General features: G+C 46.9%; 1 protein-coding gene across 1 annotated transcript in view; it reads left to right on the top strand.

The window, feature by feature from the left end:
* CCDC13 (coiled-coil domain containing 13) overlaps window positions 1–10,085 on the top strand; it is a 31,075-nt gene extending 20,990 nt beyond the window's left edge. Inside the window, exons 10-15 of the mRNA XM_054991615.1 lie at window positions 1,444–1,574; window positions 3,075–3,149; window positions 4,997–5,125; window positions 6,062–6,216; window positions 7,350–7,464; window positions 9,541–10,085. Of these exons, the coding sequence (XP_054847590.1) occupies window positions 1,444–1,574; window positions 3,075–3,149; window positions 4,997–5,125; window positions 6,062–6,216; window positions 7,350–7,464; window positions 9,541–9,700 (765 nt within the window). The 3' untranslated portion in view covers window positions 9,701–10,085. The remainder of the gene's footprint in view (window positions 1–1,443; window positions 1,575–3,074; window positions 3,150–4,996; window positions 5,126–6,061; window positions 6,217–7,349; window positions 7,465–9,540) is intronic.
* Window positions 10,086–24,692: the final 14,607 nt, after the last annotated feature.

Genomic DNA, 24,692 nt, shown 5'->3' with positions numbered 1-24,692 from the left:
GAAGTCATAGCTGATTTATGGCAATCCCTGGTGGGGTTTTCATGGCAAGAGACTAACAGAGGTGGTTTGCCATTGCCTGCCTCTGCCACACTGGTCTTCATTCGAGGTCTCCCATCCAATTACTAACTAAGGCCAACTCTGCTTCTGAAATCTGCTGAGATCAGGCTCTCCTGGGCTATCCAGGTCAGGGCATAATAACTGATAACACACATGTAATGTAGGCATACCGCCCGAGACTGGGGGTTTGCTCACACTCCGAGTCCAGCTGACTGGGTTATTTGGGACCAGAAGTGCCACAGTTCTGTGGCATTCTCTCACAGGGGAGCAAGGGATGAATTGGGGGTTGTCGTTTTATTTCGGTTTAGCTGTCAGTGTTTTTCATCTACTAACATAAGCCTCCATGAATGACAACGAAAGGCAGGGTTAAAATGTTTTAATCAATAAATAGATTGCGATTTCAGGTCAGGAGTACATTTGTGCCTGTGAAATGGAGCATGAGGCAAAATCCTCTCTCCGCCCAGTCACGAAATGGGAGGGAAGAAAAGAGAGTGCCTGTCCTCCCACCTTAGGGTGACTGAGAGCCAGGCTACAAGTGACGCTGTACACAGGTTGGACCCTTGTCAGCTTCCCTCAAGTTTTGATGGGAAATGTAGGCGTCCTGGTCTTGCAGCTTGGCTCTCCATTTAATTGAAGTTTACAGAGCGGCAGTCTATGGGAGGGATACCATGCGGTCGGGAGGGGAGCGCAGGCGTCGGGCTTTCGCCGGGCGCCCCCCTTCCCCTTCACTGGGTGTGTGTGTGGGGATTTCTGTAAACTTCAATTAAATGGAAAGCCAAGCTGTAAGACCAGGACGCCTACATTTCCCATCAAAACTTGAGGGAAGCTGACAAGTGTCCAACCTGTGTCAGGCGTCACTTGTAGCGTGGCTCATATAGTCTCTGGTCTCTCAGTCGAACTCTCTCAATACTCAGTTCTAGTCTAGTTTGTTCAGTCATAGAGCCAAGCTACAAGTGACGCCTGACACAGGTTGGACACTTGTCGGCTTCCCTCAAGTTTTGATGGGAAATGTAGGCATCCTGGTCTTGCAGCTGTAATGGAGAGCCAAGCTGCAAGACCAGGACGCCTACATTTCCCATCAAAACTTGAGGGAAGCTGACAAGTGTCCAACCTGTGTCAGGCGTCACTTGTAGCGTGGCTCTGAGCCTCAGCTGTGTAAATTTTATCCATTATTTATCCTGCTTTCCTTCCGTGCGACTTAAGGCAGAAAATGTAGTTCTTCCCCCACCATCAGTTTCCTCACAACCTTGTGAGGTAGGTTAGGCTGAGAGACCCTGGCCCAGCAAGATCCGTGGCTAGGTGAAGACTCGAGCTTGGGTCTCCCAGGTCCTCATCTCTCAGCACAGGCTCTGCACAGGCTCTGACTTGGCTGCTGTTTTATGCCAGCATCGTCTTCATCAGCCAGAGGAAGGCAGCTCAGATTCCGCTTCTACGCTGTCTGCAGAGTCTTTGGAAGAGGAGATTTTTACTGCAGCATCCAGAAAGGGGGATTGCATTGGAAGGAACACCTCTGCACAGTAAGAGAGTACTACATTTGCTGTTTTTTGGTGCAAAACCACATATTCAAGAACTACAGTTTCTTACCAGATCCTGTTTCAGGCTGCAATAGAACAGCAAGATTTGAGCCCATTGGTACCATAAAGACCAACAAGATCTCCAGGGTATAAGCTTTTGAGAGTCAAAGTTCCCTTTGTCAGAGTCTCTCTACACGAGACACATGTTTGTCAAGTGTAGGGAGATGCAATGTTAGCCGGGAAATGTAGTTTAAAAAGAAAGAGCCGACAGAGATTGCTCCTCAGAGGGTTTGTTAATTTCATCTTTGCCTCACAACTACACATTATGAAAGCTATTTGAATACCAACACCTGGTTTTTAATCTATTTTTAATTCAACTTTAATTATTATTGGAATAATTAATTCCTGGATGTATGTGGTCATACTTAGGATTTTAATGACCACTGAGGAAGGCCGATACAGGCCGAAACGCGTCTGGTCAATTTATTTTTAGATACTGTATTATTCATGATATAGTATTTGTTTGATGTATATATATGGTCATTGGATTCTCCATCAATTTTTATGGAATGTTCAACTTTGTGTGTATTTTAGGAGTTCTGATATTTAAACTTTTATATTTATTTTATGGTGTGTGTGTACACAATTTGAAATAAATATAAAATTATTATACTTTTATAGGTTAGCTTGACCCTCTTGGTTCATTCTCCTTTTTGGGCTGAGTTTTAAAACCCTTTTCCTTTTGTTTTCTTCCGGAGCCGAGGCCAAAGGTGGAAACCCACAACTTGGAAATACGAAAAGTCTCCAAACAACCATGACAATCCAGAAAATGTATAAATATTTATAAATAGAAATTAAAGTGCAAAGTGTTCAAGTGCTGAATAAATAGACTCTAAATAACTAAACTCTCTTATACATGTAACAAATACCCATTTCAAGCAATAAATAATTTCATAGAATAAATGCAGATACAAAATCTCTCTGCTGTATTTAGTCTATGAAATTATTTATTGCTTGAGATGAATATTTGTTACATGTATAGTATTTATGAGAGTTTAGTTATTAAGAGTCTTGGAGATGTATTGTCGAAGATGCCAGCCACAGCTGCTGGCGAAACGTCAGGAACTACAATGCAAAGACCACGGCAATACAGCCCAGAAAATCCACAGCAACCATCAGTCTTGGAGACTTTTTGTATTTCCCAAGTTGTGGGTTTCCACCTTTGGCCTTGGCTTTTTGCTTGGGAAGGCTGCTATATCTATTGCCTTCCAGAGCCAGCCTTGGACCTGGAGAGGTTATAATGAGCTCAAGTTTCCCTTTGGCTTTTCACAGCTCCAGTGTATAGCAAAGCCTTTGCCAAGCTGCCAGCTCTGCCTTTTTAAACTACCCTTCCCGGCCACCATTGCATCAGAACATGGCAAGAGTGTTGCAAAGTTGTTGAAGGGTAGATAGGCTAAACATGGAAGTGGCTGCAGAAATGTAGACGATGCTTTACGTTTTCAGGATCGTGTCTCACATGGGGCACACCCTGGTAGACTCCGCTGCAACTTCATTTCCAGCCTCCATCTCTCCGGGCAGGTATGTACAAAGACCACACAGCAGGCTAGCAGCTGGGTTTAGGGCCTGGTACTTTTCAATAGTTTTATCAATGATCTGGACGAAGGGGTAAACGGGCCGCTCATTAAATTTGCTGATGATACCAAATTGGGAGGAGTGGCAAACACCCAAGAAGATAAGAGTTAAAATTCAACAAGACTTGAATACTCTGGAGAAGTGGGCGGTTGTGAACAGGATGCAATTCAAGATAGATAAGTGCACAGCATTACATCTGGGCCACAAAAATGGGAAGCCCAAATACTGGATGGGGGATACACTTCTGGGGAGTAGTGTATGCGAAAGAGATCTTGGGGTAAGAGTGGACTGTAAACTAAGTATGAGCAGTCGGTGTGATGCGATGGCAAAAAAGGTGAACTCCGTCTTGGGTTTTATCAAAAGGGCCATTGTATCGAAATCGCAGGAGGTCATAGTCCCGCTCTATACTCCCTTGGTCAGGCCACACCTGGAGTATTGTGTGCAGTTCTGGAGGCCTCACTTCAAAAAGGATGTGGAAAAAATCGAGAGGGTGCAGAGGAGAGCGACAAGGATGATCAGGGGTCTGAAGACTGAGCCCTAGGAGGAAAGACTGAGGGCCTTGGGAATGTTTAGTTTGGAGAAGAGGAGACTGAGAGGGGACATGATTGCTCTCTTTAAGTATTTGAAAGGCTGTCATTTGGAGGAGGGCAGGGAGCTGTTCCAGTTGGCAGCAGAGGGTAGGACCCGAAGCAACGGGCTTAAATTACATGCAGAAAGGTACCGGCTGGATAGTAGGGAAAACTTTTTCACGGTCAGAGTAGTTCAAAGGTGGAATCGGCTGCCTTGGGAGGTGGGGTGAGCCCCCCCTCACTGGCAGTTTTCAGGAAGAGGCTGGATGAATCTTGGTCAGGGATGCTTTAGGCTCATCCTGCATTGGGCAGGGGGTTGGACTAGCTGGTCTGTATGGCCCCTTCCAACTCGGTGAGTCTGTAAACTCTGTTGGTGACTTAGCATGGCATTCCTTCTGTCTCCCCAGTCCCCAGGTTTATCTGAGCCTTCCAATAGGTGTGGATCCTTCCAAAAATTAAACTCCCTCCCCCCTGTCACAGCCCTAGTCTTGATTGTGCCCCCCTCGCTGCTGTTTCCCAGTCATTCCTCAAGAGAAACATTGGCCAATTTCTTGCCTCCCCTTTTTTTTTTTTTTTGGACTGGCTGATCAACATTTTAAAATGTTTTGCTTTTCCTGATTAATGTATAAGATGGTTGTTTTATTTTTATTCTCCCATCCTTGTAATCTTCTTCGAACAAGTGCTGGAAAAGAGGCATATAAATCCTAACCCTTTGAAATAAACGGTCATCACCAGAAATCAACCCATAAGTCTGACATCAGAAACTAAAGGATTCAAAAACCAGTGGGGGGTACATTTTAATCTTCCAGGTCATTCAGTTGCTGACCTAAAAGTAGCAGTTATCCTGAAGAGGAATTTCAAAGGGAGATTAGAGAGACTGCTGGAATTGCAACTGATTGCGAAGCCTGGGTTGAATCTAGACCTAGGCTTCCTGTCTCATTACCAGTACTGATTTCTCCACACCCACCACCCCTCTGCATACCCCACCCTATCCAATCATGCCTGCTATTGTCATTCACCGGCTATTATCAGTCAGCTACTGTAATCACTCCACTCACCAAGATTTAAGGACAGATGGACTCACATCCTAGCTGTATCTGAAGAAGTGAGCTTTGACTCATGAAAGCTCATACCCCACCACAAATTTTGTTAGTCTTATGCTACTGGACTCTTGTTCATTTCTACAGAAGTCAACCCTGTCCCTTAACTTTTTGTCCATTTTAGGCCTGTTGGGCCTGACGACTTGGATGCGAAACCCCTGAAGGTCCAGATCGTGGAGTACAAAGCTCTCTGCCATGCTGCTGAAGCAGAGCGGGACAGGCTAGTCGAAATGGTTGGAGTCCTCCAGAAAAGGTGAGAGAAAAGGGGATCGACAGCATGCTGGGACCGAGAGCAATACCAAAAGTTGAACATGGGGTTCCCCTGGGCCTGATCCGGAAACTACAACTGGTCCAGAATGCAGTGGTGCGGATCCAACTGGTATATCCTACCAGTCACATATCACACCTGTCCTGCACCAGCTGCACTGGCTTCCGGTTGAATTCTGAATCAGGTTCAAGGTGTTGGTTCTTACCTTTAAAGCCCTGAGCGGGTTGGGACCGGCATATCTTCGGGACCGCCTCTCCCTGTATGTTCCCCGGAGACCGCTTCGATCAGCGGATGTTTACTGGTGGTCCCCGGCCCTAAGGAAGCCCGCCTCGCTTCAACCAGGTGGAACGCTCTGTCAATGGAAACCCAGGCCCAGTGGGACATACTGTTCCGCCGGGCCTGTAAGACAGAGCTGTTCCGCCAGGCGTTCAGTGGTTGAAGGGGGCGGTGTCATGTCAGCCTCCCACCTTTGGGGTGGGGGGGTTCTCCCCACCATTACACCTTAATGTATTTGGTTAATTTATTTTAACTGTTGTTCACTGCCCAGAGCCCCTGAGGATGGGCGATTAATAAATCAAAATAATAATAATAATGGAACAAAGGCAGTATGTTATGGCCGAAGGGTGACATCCAGCCTGCAGGAAATTTTTACCCAACTTTTTAAATACGGCCTACCACATTGTGACCTTGGCTAGTGGGTGGATACTCTCAAGAAATTGTTGAGCGGCTTGTTAGAGAAGTTAGCCGTGTTAGTCTGTAGTAGCAAAATAGTAAGGAGTCCAGTAGCACCTATGAGACTAACCAACTTTACTGTAGCATAAGCTTTCGAGAGCCGCAGCTCTCTTCTATTTTGTTAGAGAAGGGCATCTTCAGAACAGAAAGTACAACTGAAAAATTCTGCCCCCTTGTTTTGAATGTTAGGGTCGACGAAAGCAGCGCTAAGGTTTGGGAGACTGAGAAGAAGCTTCAAGAGCAGCAGCGCAAGGGCATCGCTCTGGAGCAGCAGTTGGAAAGACTGAGAACGGAGTCCGCGAAGAACAACAGCACACCAAAGCCCCCCTCCAAGGGCAAAGCAGGTAACGTGGCAGAGGATGTGGTGGGGAGGGGCAGCGCCCACCCCTGCTCCCCAGGGGATGTTTTGACTGCTTTTCACGGCCCAGGTGAAAGCTACAGGGTGTGCTCTGGCACACTGTAAGTAGGAAAAGTCATTGGCCAAGCCAGTTCTGGAGAGAAAGCCTCACTTCTTTGGGGCCCAGCTTGCTGACCGGGGAGCTGCAGCCCCACAGCTATTCATTCTGGCCAGATGAGAACTCTGGGAGTCCATGCATTGAGTGACCCTTCCTACCCATCCATTACAACTTTGCCTGCCCTATGATGCTCCCTGGAACAGTTCAGGGGCCGTGGATCAGTGGTAGAACATCTGCCTGGCATGCAGAAGGTCCCAGGTTCGAACCCTGGCATCTTCATCGGAAAGGATCAAGTAATAGGTGATGTGAAAGACCTCTGCCTGAGACCCTGGAGATCTGCTGCCAATCAGAGTAGACAAGAATCTGATTTGGTATAAAAGGGCTTCAGGTGTCCATATATCGTAGCTAAATGTTGCGCCTCCTGCAATCTTTCTTCCGTCTCAGATGGGTTCAGGATAAGCTGTTCGTTCTCCTTTCTGCTTTACTGTTTCATACTGGCAGCATGATTTCAGACTAAGGACCAAGCTAGAAGTGACAAATTACACTTGAATGACAAGTGAACAGACTCACATGTATTCCTCCCTGTTCACTCGCGCTCCACTTGCGCTCCGCTCGATCGAGTGGAGCGCAAGGGAACAGGGAGGAATACATGTGAGTCTGTTCACTTGCCATTCAAGTGTAATTCATCACTTCTAGCTTGGCTCTAACTCTAAATCCAGGGTGTAAGGTCACATTCATCCCCAACGCAAGAGCATTCCACAGAGTTTTTATATGTTTTGAGTCATTGCAGATGTGGAACTGAGTAGTTGCGTGGCGCTCGCATGGCCACTGATCCAGCTAGCTCACAGCTCTCCAGTGTCTCAGGCGGAGAAGGGTCTTTTGCTTCCTTTTAACTGACTGATCGGACCCAAGTCCTTCTGCACGCTAAACATCATGGCCCACCGTTGAACCGTGGCCCCTTTGACATTAGCGCCAGAATGTGGGTCGTCCGTTCCCTTTCACAGCACTCTCTGTACCGACAGGTCAGTCCCTCGGTAGCACCAAGTTCAGCTTGAATGTGGACGACAAGAAAGATCCTCCATCGGCTCAACTCTTGGAAGTACCTCTGGAGTCCCAAATAGAAGCCTTGTCCACTCGGTAGGAATGTTTTCCTCCTATTTTTCATTAATCAGTTTAAAAGAGTTCAGGTTTCTGCTTCTGAGAGATGGGGAGGAAAGCTCCAAGAAAAACGAACTATTTCTGCTAAGAGTTTCAGGCCGGATCATCATAACAGCTACAAAGGTGTGTCTGTATGGGTGTTTGGGCAAAAGGCAAAGATAAGTGGATTTTTATTCAATTCTCTTTAATGTGTTGTTTTTATTATTTTTATTTTGTGAGCCGCCTCGGGCACGTTTCCAGCGATGCAGCATGAAGATGTTCTAAAAAAATAAAGTGTGAAATTGCAAAAAGCGGTCTTGAACCAGTGATGGAGAAGCATCCAGGTGTTTATACCAGTGCAGCATTGTCAAAACTGTGGTCAACCTGATCGGGCGGGGCAGGGGGGGGATTGGTGCTCTTTCTAGTCCAGAGGAAGATATGGGGTGGGTTGTGGCAGGTACTCTTTGCCACCTGTGTGGAGCCAAGGCAAGCGGAGTGTCAGCAGCATTTTTTTTTCTGGCCTCGGCAAAGGGAGCCCTGCTGCACTGCGAGGACAGCATGTACGGCTGCAGTGTGCTGCCTGCCGTTGGTCTGGAAGGGAACGCCAAGTGGCTGTCGCCAGAGTTTGTCCTTGAAGCTCTGGTTGGAAAGAGCAGCATGGCGCATTGCTGCAAAGGAAAAGGTGGAAGTCTAGAGGGGGGTGAGCTGAGTCACTCACTACAGTAACCCCGCAGTGTTGATGGCTGGCTTTGGTGGCTCAGAAAAGGGATTAGATCAATTCAGGGTTGTCTAAACCAAAGAGAACCTCCCAGATCAGAGGTAACAATATACACCTGGTTAACAGAGATGGGGAGACGTCGCGCCTTCATGGCCCGCTTATAAGCTTTCCAAATGCATCTGCACCACAGGATTCTGGACTGAGAGCCAAGCTACAACTGACGCCTGGCACAGGTTGGACACTTGTCAGCTTCCCTCAAGTTTTGATGGGAAACGTAGGCGTCCTGGCCTTGCAGCTGTAATGGAGAGCCAAGCTGTAAAACCAGGACGCCTACATTTCCCATCTAAACTTGAGGGAAGCTGACAAGTGTCCAACCTGTGTCAGGCGTCACTTGTAGCTTGGCTCTTAGAGGATTTTTGTCTTACATTCTTCAGCGGCTGAATTCTCTGCACCAGATCCTCAACTGGTGGATTCACTCCCCTTCCGGGTAAAGAAGCGAAGCCTGGAAGCCGAACAAAACGTGACGAGTTACTAGAGTTCAACATGTGTCTGCTTACCTCAAGGTTTGATAGGAAGTGTAGGCGTCCTTGCAGCTTTAAGTTTAACGTTTACAGAGCAGCAGGGAGGGAAGTGCAGGCGTAGGGCTCTCGCCGGGCACCCCTGTTCCCCTCTGCTGGGTGTGTGGGGGGGGGTTTCAGGGCCCCTCTCCTGCCCCCCCTTCCCTGCACAGCAGACAGGGTGCCTAGCCGCTGCTAGCTGCTAGCGTGGCTTTGGGCAGGGGCCGAGCAAAGAGGTCAGCAGACAGGGTACTTGGAGCGTCGCTTCATCTTCCTCCGCCGCCCCCCGCTCGCCCGGCCCCCACAGAGTGACGCTGGGCTATGCAGCTCCGGGCTGTGCAGTGCGGCTTCGGGCAGGGGGCAGGCAAGCGGGGGGGGGAATGCAACAATGCTCCAGGCGAGCGGGGAAAAGGCGCCCGGAGCGTCGCTGCATCCGGTAAGCAGACACGTGTTGAACTCTAGTAACTTGTCACATTTAGTTCGGCTCTGGGTCTCTGCTAGTAAGTTCGGAGATTCAGACCTCTGCTGGTTTCAGCCTCTTCCACGGATGCTTTCTGAGCACCTCCACATTCTTTTGTTCTTCACCCACAGAGTCCAGGGACTTCCTTTTAATGTGCATGGAAGCTGCAGTCTTTAGAACTGCTAGCTGGCATCCAGCAGCGTAGCCGGGGGGGGGGGATACAGCCTTGCATATTGGTCAACAAAGGAGGCACAGCATGTGCCGTAGACAGCATGCTCCGTTCTTCCCTTGCATCCGTTTACATGAATTTGGGCGAGACTGACCGGGATGTGTCTCCATAGGCTGGCAGTCCAAATGGACGAGAACGCAGACTTGAAGCTCGCCTTGGAGAACATGGTGAAGAGAAAAGAGGAAGACTTCCGGATGTACCAGGAGACGATGGCCCGGGTGAAGGAGATCTTTCTGCAGGCTCTGAGGCAGCAGAAGCAGAACCAGAGCTGAGCAAGCTCCATCCAAAGTGCCCTGCTGAGGAAGGAGGAATTGTCAAGGAATTCCAGCCCTCGTTTGGGACACCAGCGTCTCATATCACCAGACCCCTGTCCTTTCCGCAGTTATCTCTATTTAAACATTATCAGGCGAGGAGTGAGAAACAGAGCTGATCTCGATTCTGTGGAGTATGCGGATGCTGCAACAAATGCCTGCCGTTCGAGAGAAGCAGACAGGTCAACTCTCATGCGTAAGGACGCGCCCAGCCTGCACCCCGAATGCAGGTTTAAAGTCTGTAAGGGCAGCCCTTGAGGTTTGTCCGGATACCATCTCCTGGACCAGTTTAGTAGCTACAGTGCTGCTTTCTTTTGAAATCTGTAAATACAGACATTTTCCGTCATGATTTTTCTCAAGTGGTTTCATTATTTTTACCAGGCTCCCTGCTTAGGGGAGACAACGCAGAAACTGGTCTTTCCATAGGACTGGCGCTCCACGTAAATATCCCACCCCGTGTCTTATGCACCAGCACACCTTTCACTCCCCTTCCCGATCCAAACGTTTTGGTTTGCCCTTGATCAGCCTGATGCTGTTATTTGCAACATTTCCAATACGTTATGGATATACTTTGGATTGTGGGTTTTTTCTTGGGCTTGGATTGATTTTGTTTTTCCTTACGCAAGCACCGTCTCAGGGTCATTATTTTCACTTTGAAAAGTGTCCACATGTGTGCAAAGGACAGCGAGGAATGCACAGAGCCCCAGTGGTTGGAGTAAAATGAATTAATATGGTTTATTAGGCACCGTGCACATACCAGTAAAGGGAATAATCCAGTCCACCATAACATGAACACCTAGTTCAGCCACAAGTTTCCCTATAATTGAAAGAATTTTGCATAGCAACCTTTTCTTCCTCTGGAGTTCTTAAAGCGGATATTTCCAGAAGAGAAACCACCAAAATATCCCCCAAAGGAAGGGGGAGAATACAGCAATACTTGAAAAGAAGCCTAGCCTCGACCGGAGCCAGGGCCTTTTCGGTCCTGGCTCCCACCTGGTGGAACGCTCTGTCTGCTGAGACCAGGGCCTGGCAGGACCTACTATCCTTCCGTTGGGCCTGCAAGATCGAGTTGTTCCGCCAGGCACATGGCTGAGGCAGGGCCTCCGCCAGCCTGAAAAAAGGGGCGTATAAAATTCTAACTCTCCCTGTGAAGGCTGCCCAACATCCTGTTTTTAAATTTGTAAGTCTGATTGCTGCCGCTGTATGAATGGAAATATGCTGATGTTTTAATATAGAAGGGATTTTTATTGTGTTGTAATAGGTTGTTATCCGCCCTGAGCCCGCCCGTGGGGAGGGCGGAATAGAAAATTGAAATAAATAAATAAAAATAAATAAATTAAGAAAGAAGGAAATCAATAAAGCAGCACTAGCAGCAAGAAGGGAAAGGGAGAGAAAACTTGCTTAAAGGTGGAATAAATTTTGAGAAACTGGGACAGAAATGTTTGACTCCAGTATGTTCACCACCATTTGTTTATGGCCACTTCCTTCTTCCTAGCAGGAATCTGACTCCACAGGCAACTCAAATACCTCCTTTGTTGCAGGAATAGTTTCAGGGGCTACCAGTGAAGCAGTGCCCAGCTCTGCCACAGCATTCCAAGCGCATCCCAGAAGGCAACGTTTCTTTGGCTGCCCACCTGAAGTCTTGACATCTTTTGTTGCTCAAAGTCATCTCACCACCATGGGGGGGGGGGAGCAGCTTGGGGTGTGTGCAACAAGTGGGGAAATTGCTGGTGGAGAAAGGGTTAGGCACCCCTTTTTGCTTCTCCGCCCCAACATTGCCGCCTCTCAAGTGATAAATAAATTGTTACATAGTCCCCAGAAACCTAATTAAAGGATTCCATGTCTGGGCTGTTAGCAGAGTCTGTCGGGTGGCATAGGAAGCGTGATTATAGGTGGTTGTGAGCTTGTTCTGCTGGCTGTTGTGTATGCAGGAATGAAAATAATAAATCATACACTTGCTTTATATTTAGAAAAGAAATGAGAGTTCTTTATTGCAGGAACTCCATACTCTGATAGGAAAGGAGGAGAGACAGATCCTAACTTCCTGTCTAGTCTAAGGATGGACAAGGATGGACATGGATGCCAAGATGAAGGGAGGAGAAGGAGAGAGGTGTTGCCTGGAACAAAGCCAGGAAGAGAAGGAGTGAAAGGGAGGAAGTCAGGAGGAGGAAATCCTGAGAATAGCAATCTGCATATCGAAGGACAGTCAGAGCAGTAAACAATAGTAAACAGAGTGCCCTGACCTCTCTATCTTTCTAACTCTTTGGTTTGTCCCCCTCTGAAACCTGAAGAGAGAGACAGCACTAGATCCTCCTCTTCCAAGATCAAGGCTGCTTTTCATTCGAAAAGTAACTGATGAGGAGTTTTCTTATGGACTTCACCCCTGGAAATGCCAGTGCCTTGGTTCAGCAAATTGATACTAGCCAATTCGTACCTGCCATTCAGTATCTGCTGGAATGGAGCATGCAGCAAAGGAGCGCACAGCTGTGCTCTTTTGGGCATCCCTCACTACTTTGAGTTCTGTCTAGCCGATTCTGTTTTTGTAAACATCTTCCCTGCAGGCAGGGAAAGGAAGGACAAAATTCTGTTATCAGATGTCATTTGAGAACAACTCCCAAACCGCCTACTCAGAGCTTAGCATTAAGACAGCCTCATGGAAATTCAGACGGTCCACGTCATAAGAGCATAGGGATCCAGCTCTCCTCCAAGGCTTGTGACCTCCTTCCACAACTGGGTGATGGAAAGGAATGATTCTCTGCTCCCAACAGTGACATATCCTCCCACTGCCTTTGATAAAGAGCTGACCCGCTTCTTTCGCACAATGTGTTTGTCCATCATCAAGGAGGCACCGCGACTGAAATGGAAACCTGCCCCGATTCTGATGGGGTCAAAGCTCCGCGATACGACTTTTCCTTATGGGTTTTAGTTGTTGTTGGGGGTTGGGGGTTCTTCTCAATGCAGCGAGATCTTGCACGCTTTGCTATTTGACAAGCTACAAATAAACATTGTATTTTGTGCAATGATCCATCGTATTCTCCCACTGTGGACCTCTGCCTGAGAAGGGTCCCGCTGTTTCGCCCACCGTAGCTCCTTGCTGAAAGTTCCCCTGTGCCAGCTGTTCAGGAAGGAGTGAAAAGGAAGCAGCAAACTGGTACAAGGTTATGAATGAAGGTGGCTCAGTCATGCCCTGAGGTGGTCCAAGGACTGCGGAACTCTGAATTGTAGCTGTGGCCAGCCCTGTTGTATGAAATTGCCTATCAGCCCTTTTCCCTCTGAAAATGAAATCCTGTCCTCAAGTCATAGTTGACTTATAGCGACCCCTGGTGGGGTTTTCATGGCAAGAGACTAACAGAGGTGGTTCGCCATTGCCTGCCTTTGCATAGCAACCCTGGTTTGCCTTGGAGGTCTCCCATCCAATTACTAACCATGGCCAACCCTGCTTAGCTTCTGAGATCTGACAAGATCAGACACCTGGGCTATCTAGGTCAGGGCCTTTTTTCTCCTTAAATACATGGAAATGAACATCTGTGTATTTACAAAGAAGTAGAGAGAAGTTTTCCACATGGGGATGGGCCTATGGAGTTTCCCCATTGCTGCTGCCAACACACTGAGGCACTAAGGGCTTTTTTTTAAAAAAAAAAAACCAGCCATTGATATATCATTATATTGTGATAACTTAGCAACAATCTGCCTCTCAGGTTCTCTGAAGTCCCAGCTTTCAGTTTTTTAAAATGTAAGTCTCTAGCCCCTTTTGTTGTAGAGATATAGGGCAAAGAGCATATCTTTGCAACAGGAGAGATTCCATTTTTACTTTTTTAAAATCAAAAGCTGGGAATTCAGAGAATGAGATAAGCAGACTGTGACAACATTGTGCTATACTACTGATTTTTCAATTGCTGATTTTTTAAAAAAAACATCCCCCCCAGCCCCTATGGCAGGGTGTGGAATGGCTACCTCAGGGACCAAAGCAGAGAAAATAGTGGCATGTTGGCAGGACCGGGAAGATCTAGACTTTCCCATCCACATGGATGTCATCTTGGTGTTGCTTCAATCTTTTCGAAACCATTCCAACAGAGTCGGGCTGTTCCCCATGTCCTTAGAGGTGCAGTTCACCCTTGGAACTGCGGTGGCTTTCCCCCAAGCAATGCACGTTATCTTATCATTGTTTTTTTTCCACTGGGTTTTCTGTGTATTTACTGGGACTGCACTTGCTCCGATGTTTTCTTTTGTTGTGGGTTTCCATTCCCCACCCCCACCCATTTTCTGGCATATGAATCAAAGGATTTCTGAAGAAACTTTCTGCTTCTCTCAATCTCCACCCAGTTCTTTCCCTGAAGCTCTTGAACGTCCTTCTTCACATTGTTTTTTTATATTTTTATTTTATTTTATTAAAGCAAAAAAAAGGGGGGGGAGTACAGAAAAGAGGGGGGGAAACATTAAATATTATGTTGTTTAATGTCCGTCCTAGAATTTATTATGTTCTTCTTCAACAATTCTTCAACCCCATATTGGATCCTTGCTAAACTTGTAAACTTGTATTCCCTGTGACATTGTTTATGGAAATGTTCTTGACACTGTATCGAAATGCCTGCCCTTGTCCTTGCTACTGATTGTACTAATCTTACACTATGTAATCCGCCTTGAGTCTCAGTGAGAAAGGTGGACTATAAATGACATAAATAAATAAATTTCTGATCAGCCACAGAAGCCTGCTTGCAACAATAGCTGCATGCAATCGTTCGTGTGCAAAGTTTAAAAAAAATTAAAGAGGGATGGGGACTTTTATTCTAAGATGACGGAAGTGCCCAATCTTCCCTCCAAAATCGCGTTTTTTGTGGGGGACTGTTTGGAGGTTTTCCTTGTGATGACTGCATGTGGAGGGTGAGTTGTTGGAGGTGACTCAGCAAAACACAGACCTAAAGCGAGAAAAAGGCGGGAACAATGGACGGTGTGGAAACGGCCTGGGTTTGAGAAAGTCCCTCAAAATTGATGGGGAAAACCCTCCACAAGGTGCACAAAAGCACTACTGTGGTGGGGGAGTAAGGAGGAGAGCCCACTTCCCAACCGTATCTGAACTGGGGCAAACACTTTGGGTTGGATAGAGACTGAACTTTCCATTAACAGGTGAGGTAATTTCCACCATTTCCAACCTTCTGCTGTAGACCCCCCTATTTGCCTCTTGTGTTTCTGAGGGGTCATCTTCCGTGATGATCAGTGGGTTCCAGTGGAAGGGGGTAGACATGAGTGGAAAATTTAATTTGGATCCAACCTCCTTGGGAGTAAGTGACCAGAGAGAGGCGGAGGGCAAGAGAAAAGCCAGGATGAAAGCAAGTTATGCATATTATTTTTTCCAAATTTCCCTTGCAAGATGAAATGTCCAGATTTGAAGGAACGGAAGAATAAACTGAATGAATATGCAACAGTGGCAAAATTAGCACCTTTTATACACAATACATCAGTTTCAGAATTTCTAGATTTTTTTTTGTTATATAGATGAAAATCAAGATTAAATTTAAATTAAAATAGGGAATGACAGAAATGCATTGGGCAATGCATAGCAATAGATATGAAGAGAGATGGGAAAGACAGAACAAAGCTATTTAAATAGAAGTGAAATATTAAAAAGTAAATTTAAGCAAGTTCTATAATGTATGGTTTGATTATACAAGATTATAGACTATGAATTTTATGTATTGTCGTATTGTCGAAGGCTTTCATGGCTGGAGAACGATGGTTGTTGGGGGTTTTCCGGGCTGTATTGCCGTGGTCTTGGCATTGTAGTTCCTGACGTTTCGCCAGCAGCTGTGGCTGGCATCTTCAGAGGTGTAGCACCAAAAGAGGTGTAGCACCAAATATGAATTTTATGTTTGTATGTTTGTAAAATGAAATCATTTTTTTTAATTCCCTTGCAAGGACTAAAGGACATTGTAAGGACAAGTTTGTGAGAATCCAGTTGTGTGCGTCTCCGTGCAGGTGTTTTCTTAATGGTGGCAGAGCCCAAATTGCAATATGCCGCAGCTTTACTTGTGAGAAATGAATGTTGTGTGAAAAATTACAGCAGCAGCAATGCAATATATCTGTTTTCATCTTTTAAACATTGGGAAGCCTAGCACGGGTGGGGCTGCAGCGTGGGCAGAGAAAGCGACCTTGGAAACATGCGTAACCCTGGCACCCCTGAAGCCTGCCAGCCTGCCTTTGAAATTGGACTCCAGGTCAGCCTGTGCTCTTTGGAGGAAGGAATGCAGCCCCTGAAAGAGTCGAGATTGGCTGTACTCGCAGCCCCCTAACCAGCAGAAGAGCCGCCAGGCCACCTATTTATACCTCCTTCTGTTAACAAGAATGGTAGCATGCTGAGAAACATGTTGGGAGCGGGGAGAGACAGGAGGCAATAAGTAAGGAATAGGGGTTGGGTTGTTTCCTCACTTTGTCTGCCCTTAAGGTCCTTGAATTGCTAGTGTTTTGAGAGAAATTAACTCCCAATATAATTGTATTCAAAACCTGCTCTTTTACAGCCCCAATCGGCCTCTGCAAGCAATGCTGCAATGTATAAATGTGTGTTGTGTGTTATGTGCCATCAAGTTGCTTCCGACCTATGGCGATCCTATGAAGGAAAGACCTCCAGAACATCGTATCATTAACAGACTTCCTCAGATCCTGCAAAATGGAGGACGTGGCTTCTTTTATTGAGTCCAGCCATCTTGCTTTGGGTCTTCCTCTTTTCCTAATGCCTTCCACTTCCCCTAGCATTATTGACTTTTTCAGAGAATCTTGTCTTCTTATGATGTGACCAAAGAACGATAGCCTTAGTTTTGTCATTTTAGCTCCTAGGGAGAATTCAGGCTAGATTTGATCCAGAACCCACTTTTTTGTCTTTTTGGCTGTCCCTGGTATCCGCAAAACTTTTCCTTGGCACCATTTCAAACGAGTCAATTTTCTTCCTGTCAGCTTTCTTTACCATCCAGCTTTCACATCCAAACATAGAGGTGGGGATTGGAATACCATAGTTTGGATTATCTTGACTTTGGTTCCCAGAGAGGCATCTTTATCTTTAAGGATCTTCTCTAGCTCCCTCACAGCTGCTCTTCCAAGTCTCAATCTCCTTCTGATTTCTTCATTGCAGTTTCCCTTTTGATTGGTGATTGAACCAAGGAATAGGAAATTTTGAACAATTCCAATTTCCTCATTGTCAACTTGAAAATTGTGTTAATTCCTCAGTAGTCTTTACTTTTGTCTTCTTGATGTTCAGCTGTAATCCAGCTTCGGCACTTTCTCCTTTAACCTTCATGTATAAATAATGTTGCAATAAAATAATGGAGGGGGCCCTGGCTCAGTGGAAGAGCGTCTGCCAGACGGACGGTGACGTGGAAGACTGGAGAGTTGCTGCCAAACCGAGTGACCTGATATGTATAAGGCAGTTTCAGGCATTCGATATTTTCTCTTCCATATTACTGGTATTGTTCCAGGCCTGAGTTCTGGGTTCTAGGGCTAATCCTTCAGTTGGGCAAAATCAGCAGCTGCCCGTACACACACTTTCTCTCAAGTAGCCCCCACCTTAGGAAATAGCCTGCCTGAGGAGATAAGGAAAACTCCCATTCGACTGGCTTCCCACAAGCTAAGCAAGACTGAATTATTCGGGAGGGCTTTCTACCCAGATTCTGGGGCTGTGTCATAAGAAGTACATCCAAGAGATAACTTGGTAAGGGACAGGAACTGTAGACTAGGCTACTGGGCACTGACGGCTGATGTAGATACACTCCCGCTGGGTAGTTTCCACGTTGTTAAAAGATGTGATTTTAATTAATTACACTTTGTTTCAGAAAAGTTTCATCTCTGTGTTCGGATTGATGAAGATGGGTAGCCGTGTTAGTCTGTCTGTAACAGTAGAAAAAAGCAAGAGACCAGTAGCACCTCTAAAACTAACAAAAGTTGTGGTAGGAAACAAGCTTTTGTGAGTCACAGTAGCTGAAGAAGTGAGCTGCCTGTGACTCGCAAAAGCTCATACTCTACCAACATTTTTGTTGGTACTGGACTCCTGCTCCTTTCAGATTTATGCTCGTTTTCAAATATTCTGCAACCATACCCTGTTGTACCTGTTCGTTGGATGTCCTAACCATTGTTCATATTGTATTTTGTTTGGTGATTGTCCTAGCGGTTGTTTATATTGAATTCACTTGCTCTGTGCAAAAAGCTTTGGGTCTCAGTGAGAAAGATGGACAAAATAAAATAAATAAACGGTAGACCCTTGCTTAAATTAAGCCCCATACTCCCAATTTATGTTGCATCTGACGAAGAGAGCTGTGGCTCTCGAAAGCTTATGCTACAATAAAGTTGGTTAGTCTTAAAGGTGCTACTGGACTCTTTCGTATTTTGCTACTGCAGACTAACACGGCTAACTCCTCTGGATCGACTCCATATTTATAACACCCTTATTCATAAAAATAATCAGAATCTTTTCTATTGAATCAAGTAATCTGATCTACCATTGATTCCTTGCTGTATTGCACTCCTGATTGTCCCACACAACAGCAATTGTATCCCAGGGGCTGTCTCTTCACAATACACTCTATTGTGCTTTCTTGGCTACAGAAGAATCAGATCTGTGTGAAAGTAGGGTTACAAACACTGTTCTTGCCGCTCCTTTCCGGTTTTCTCATGCCTTGCTTAAATTCTCCTTTCCATTTGCATCCCATTAAGATGCCTACCTGCAGAAACAATTCTGTCCCCCAAAATTTAGGAGCCGAAGGCGTTTGTTAACCTTTTGGGTTCTGGATATTGCCCCAAATGCTCTGAAAGACACCCACCCCAATTTCCTCTCCAAAATTGTGCAGGTTCTGGGAGCAGCAGTACAGCTAGACGGCACAGTTGAAAGTGGACACGGCACAGTGCTTCATCAGAAAACATCCCGCATGCAGCGTTTTTTGAAGCAAAGCAAGAACTGGGGTGGAGCAGAGCAAAGCAGGAAGAAGAAGGATTGAACCACGCCGAGAAAGGAGGACCTGTCTGGGCGATCCGAGGTACGTTTGTAACTGGCAGAACTTTGAGCAACTTGTGTTCCATGAGCCATGAATGTATTGAATCCTACTTGAGACCCTTCCTCTGTTTCTGCAGACCCAGGCAGGCAGGTTTGCAGAATCCCTGGTGGGGCTGCCTTTGAGATGGTGGTTCACAAGCCGAATAGGCTGTCATAACAGTTTTACAAACCCCTTGTTCCTAATGCCCCAATGTTCTTGTAGCCAGTGAGGCTTGACTGAGGGCATTTCGCCCTTCCCAGTTTGTACCATGCACTTGTGTGCACATCGTGCAAGTTGCAATGAGAGCCAGTTTGGTGTAGTGGTTAAGAGTGCGGGACTCTAATCTGAAGAACTGGGTTTGATTCTCTACTCCTCCACTTGAAGCCAGCTGGGTGACCTTGGGTCAGTCACAGCTCTCTCAGAGCTCTCTCAGCCCCACCCACCTCACAGGGTGATTGTTGTGGGGATAATGATAACACTGCTCTTAGGCGTTAAGTTGTCCTGAAGGGTGGTATATAAATTGAATGTTATTATTATTAGAGAGCCAGTTTGGTGCAGCTGTTAAGAGTGTGGGACTCTAATCTGGAGAGCCGGGTTCGATTCCCCACTCCTCCACTTGAAGCCAACTAGGTGACCTTGGGTCAGTCACAGCTCTCAGAGCTATCTCAGCCCCACCCACCTCACAGGGTGATTGTTGTTGTGGGAATAATAATAACGCACTTTGCAAAGCACTCTGAGTGGGCATTAAGTTGTCCTGAAGGGCAGTATATAAATCAAATGTTGTTGTTATTATTATTATTATTAATGCTGAGTCCAATGGGTTTACCCAAGCAGACTGTCAACCAGAACCCCTAAAATTTTATTTTATTTTGTTTCATTTATTAATATATTTATATTCCGCTCTCCCTGCACTGCAGGCTGAGAGCGGATCATATTGCAATGTAAAAACAGGTAGCATAATAAAACCAGATTCCATTTATAAAATTGAATTTATAAAATAAATTCAATAAAATTTATAAATTGAATTTATAAAAGCAGATCACATTGCAATGTAAAAACAGGTAGCATAATGAAACCAGATTCCATTTATAAAAACCAGCAGCACTGACATTGTCCTTCTCTCACCAAAACTCATGGGGCGGGTGGCGAACTGACAGATGTTATACGAATTGGGGAGGCAGTGTGTTTCCCTCCCCCCACAGGATAAAGCAAAGCCCAGCCATTGACTGTAAGTAAGGGTTCCTGACCTCCAGGTAGGGCTTGGAGCGATCCCAGAATTACAACTGGTATTCAGACTTCAGAGATCAGTTCCCCTGCAACAAATGTCAGCTTTGGAGGGTGGATCCTATAGCACCACTTCCCTGCTGATCCCACCCACCCCCCCTCGCCAAATGCTGCCCTTCCCGGGACCCACTCCCAAATCTCCAGGAATTTCCCAGACCAGAGGTGGCAACCTGACAGCTGTGAGTCTGCAAACTGTCTTGTCTCTTGGCCCCATCCCAGAAATGGAGCACAACTGAGCATTGCCCTCCACAGCGTAGACGTGAAAAGAGACACTAGGGCACATCTGATTTGGACTTCTCACGACCCTGGATTGCTAGTGGCAGACATTGACAGAGCAACTTCTATATGTAATCTGTTGCTTTATATGGATCCTCATCCAGAAAGGGGATCTGTCTGTGGACACATGCGTGCATTTGTGCCTTGATCGGTCAGTGCACCTGTCTGATTATTTATCCGAGATATTTCTATGCTGCACTTAAGCAATGTTCTCCAGGCAGTTTGTATCAATAAGAAAAGCAAACCACACTGTTGAGATCTAAGGAGATGAGGAGTCTGCAGAGAAGCTGGCTGTTGACAGAAGCCAGCGGGCACTTGGCCAGGCAGGCTGGAGGAAGGAGCCGGGTTCTCTCCTTCTCTTGCAATCTGCAGTCTGCAAGTTATCCCTCTGTTCTGGCAGGTTTTCTGATTTCATCTCTATGCTGACTCCTTAGCAAGCTGATTCAATGCATGTTTATGTCTGTGTGCGTCACCAAGTTGCAACCAACTTATGGGGACCCAATCAAAGGGGTCTTCAAGGCAGCTGAGGAGGGGACATGGCTTGCCATTGCCTTCCTCTAAGCAGCAACCCCCTTTGGTGGTCTCCCATTCAAGTTCCAACCCTGCTTAGCTGCCAAGATTGGGCTCTACCATGTTGAAACACTGCCTTCAGTTCCACCAAGGGTGGCGGTGGTGGAGAGTGCCTTCAAGTCATAGCTGACTTATGGCGACCCCTGGTGGGGTTTTCATGGCAAGAGACTCTCAGAGGTGGTTTGCCATTGCCTGCCTCTGCAACCCTGGTCTTCGCTGGAGGTCTCCCATCCAAGTACTAACCAAGACTGACCCTACTTAGCTTCTGAGATCTGATGAGATCAGGCTCACCTGGGCTATCCAGGTCAGGGTTCCACCAAGGGTACTCGGTCTCCAAGAAGTTAATTGCAAGCAAAATATGAGGAAGATCCCTGCCGTATTACTAGCACGCAATTCGAAGTAGCCTGACCTTGACTATGCAGAGGAGCAGGAGATAGCCGAGACAGCCACCAGCAGCAGTGAACAAAAGCAGGATAAAACTAATAGATACGGAAGTAGAAAAAATTCTACCCTGAGTTGAGAAGCAGACAAAGAAAGGAGGGAGGGTTTTGCCTCGGAAAGGCAAGGTATAAAAAGATCCTCCCTGCCGTTTTGGGGCAGGCTCAGAGCTTTTTGCTGTACTTATATTCTGTATCCCATGAATTCCTGGAATAAATATTTCCTCTTCAGTGTTGTCCAGTCTGGTGTAGTTATTGGGCAAAGCGCACCAGGTCAGTTTGGTGTAGCGGTTAAGAGCACGGGACTCTAATCTGGAGAGGCGGGTTTGATTCCCCACTCCTCCGCTTGAAGCCAGCTGGGTCACCTTGGGTCAGTCACTTAAGAGCGGCAGGACTCTAATCTGGAGAGGCGGGTTTGATTCCCCACTCCTCCACTTGAAGCCAGCTGGGTGACCTTGGGTCAGTCACTTAAGAGCGGCAGGACTCTAATCTGGAGAGGCGGGTTTGATTCCCCGCTCCTCCACTTGAAGCCAGCTGGGTGACCTTGGGTCAGTCACGGCTCTCTCGGAGCTCTCTCAGCCCACCCACCTCACAGGGTGTTTTGTTGTGGGGATAATTATAACATACTTTGTAAACCGCTCTGAGTAGGCGTTAAGTTGCCCTGAAGGGCGGTATATAAATCGAATGTTATTATTATAAATGAACTTGCAATTTGTGCAACATGCTAAATATTACAACCTTCTCCTCCAAGCCTCCTGCCTTCACCTGTTCTGATAGCCCCCCCCCCCTTCCAGGTTATGGGTGGATTATGAACGGCAGGCTGTAAACTGAAACTCAGGCTGTAAACTGAGACACCAAACAAAGAAGGAACTCCTCCATAAGGCATGTCCCTGACAACTGCTTGGCTCCTCTCTGCTAATTATTTTTCATCTAAGTGTACAGTAAATGGTGCCCGGGTTTGACTCAGCATATTTCCCCCGACTAAGCCCTGAACGGCACATCCGTTTTAGAGAAGGGGGGGCGGCTTCTTAACAGCCTGTGTTAGTTTTCAGGACTATAAAGATATGGTCTAGATCGGTTCATTTTTTAAAAAGAAGTTGGCAGTGAGAATACATAATGCAAATTAGGCGTATTAATTAGGCGCCGGAATTCATCCCACTTTTAAAATCGGCCTCTCTGCTTTTGAACGTTTTATGGGAAGCGAGCGGTCTAATAAAAGAGAATATATACAATAGAAAACGTGTACAACGGAGCACAAGCAAGAGGCCAGGGTAGTGTGTACTGTGCGGTTAGTGCTACCTTGTGCATAGTTGTGCCTGGCTTGCGTTCTCTGTTTAGATCACTTGATGAATGTCGGTTTCATGTGACTCTAGTAAAACGCATTGCAATGAAACTGATGTGTGGTCTAGCCCCCGAAAGCTTATGCTGCAGTGTATGTGTCAGCCTGCAAGGTGCCACAGGACTCTTCTTTTCTTTTTGCTAACTCAAAGACAGGGATTTCTGTGAGATTTGTGCCTTATACATTCGTCAGGAGCAGTTCAGCTCCCTGCTATTTATTTCCTTTACTGTGCCTTTCTTTCCAAAGCAATCCCGTTACTGATCCACAGCAGCGTTAGCAGAACCAATGCCTGGTTCCCGGCAATAGAATTCCCAGTCCAGGATTGTCCACTTTCCCTTTAAACGGGACTCTTTTCGGCTCTTCGACTCACTCCAGCAATGCATCAGCTTCAGTTGGCAGGAGATGAGAGCGACCAAGCCAGGAATTCTTCTCTCCCAAGAAATTGCCCCTCTGTGGCTTCTTCTCTGTCCCCAGTCCTGGCCCGTGCTGCAGAACTGAAGACTCGAGACTTTGATTCAGAGGCAAAGGAAGGATGTCAAATGTGGGATTTCCAGGGCCTCGAACCAGGAGACTATTAGAATGAGACAAAATTCCAGGGTGAGTACCTACGCTGCAAATCGATGCTCCTGTCTGAAATCGTGGGGCAGGCTTCCCCATCGCTGATCTAGGTTTCTCTTCCTATTTCTTTATTTTTCTTTTCCACAAAGGCATGGCATACAGAAATTTATCAGGTGAATTTCCCCCCCACTGCTTATCTTCCCACTAGGAAAAGCTTCCCCTTACTACATTTTCCCCTCTCCACTGCCCTTAGTGACACTCCAGGATGTCAAGGTAGCCACCCTAACGTGGGCCTAGCTGCATGGAAAGGATGGCTGAGGGGGCTGTGGCATCTTGAGGCTCGAGAGGCGGAGCCTTAGAACCTAAGAGGTGGGGCCTAGGATAATGGGGCGGGGCTTTCCAGGAGTAGAGGAGAGGATTCAGCTGGCAGAGTTCGGCCTAGGCTAGATGGCTCACGAGGGGAGCTCGATAGATCTGAAGCCGCTCGCAAAAGGTCTCCAGCCCAGCAGAAAATCGCCCGTTAGTCTCGGCCACCCCCATCCTTCCCGGACTCTCCTGGTAATCCAGAGGCTGAAGATGAAACAAGGCAGGCGGAGGCTCCTGTGACTGAAGGAGTTGTGTGGAATTTGCACAGAGGCTGTCGGTTCTGTTTCGGTGCTGCAGAGTCAGAGCCAAGCTACAAGTGATGCCTGACACAGGTTGGACACTTGTCAGCTTCTCTCAAGTTTTGATGGGAAATGTAGGCATCCAGGGCCGATTCCAGACGGCCCTCCCCATCCCAAAACGTCGCGCGTCGTCATGCATCGTCGCGCGGAAAAACGCAAAATATCGCGTTTTCTCGCGCAAGTTTTGCGCAACGTCGCGCGTCTTCGCGCGAGAAAAGGTGATATTTCGCATTTTCCACGCGACGACGCGCAACATTTCGGGATGGGGAGGGCCATCTGGAATCGGCCCTGGTCTTGCAGCTGTAATGGAGAGCCAAGCTGCAAGACCAGGACGCCTACATTTCCCATCAAAACTTGAGGGAAGCTGACAAGTGTCCAACCTGTGTAAGGCATCACTTGTAGCTTGGCTCTCAGGCTGAAGCTCTCCCTGCTGAGTTCTCCTCTTCCATGCAGAGTCTTCAGGCACCTTCCAGAGAAACATGTGCTGGAGCATCAAGAGACAAAGCCTGAAGTAGACCCCTAAGCAGACGCTGCATCTCCCCAGATTCCCTCTTTGAAACAAGTGTTAAAAGTCCCAGAGCCCTGTCCACTTTTTGTAGCCGGCTGCTGCAAGGTAGCAAAAGGGGATCTGGCCTGCTTGGCCCCTCCCAGGGCAACGCTGGATGGGGACAAAAAGCCCAGTAGAAAAGATAGGTGGGGTTGCAGCTGGCCCTTCCTCCTCCTCTGGGGCCACTTCACGGCTCAAAGGGCGTGGGCACAATCTCTGGGTTCCTGCGGCACGTCTTGTGTGGACGTGATTTACTGCACCCATGC

The sequence above is a fragment of the Eublepharis macularius genome, chromosome 11, assembly GCF_028583425.1.
Source record: "Eublepharis macularius isolate TG4126 chromosome 11, MPM_Emac_v1.0, whole genome shotgun sequence".
NCBI lineage: Eukaryota > Metazoa > Chordata > Lepidosauria > Squamata > Eublepharidae > Eublepharis > Eublepharis macularius.
The sequence above is the reverse complement of the archived record's forward strand: the minus strand, read 5'-3'. Positions and strand labels throughout refer to the sequence as shown.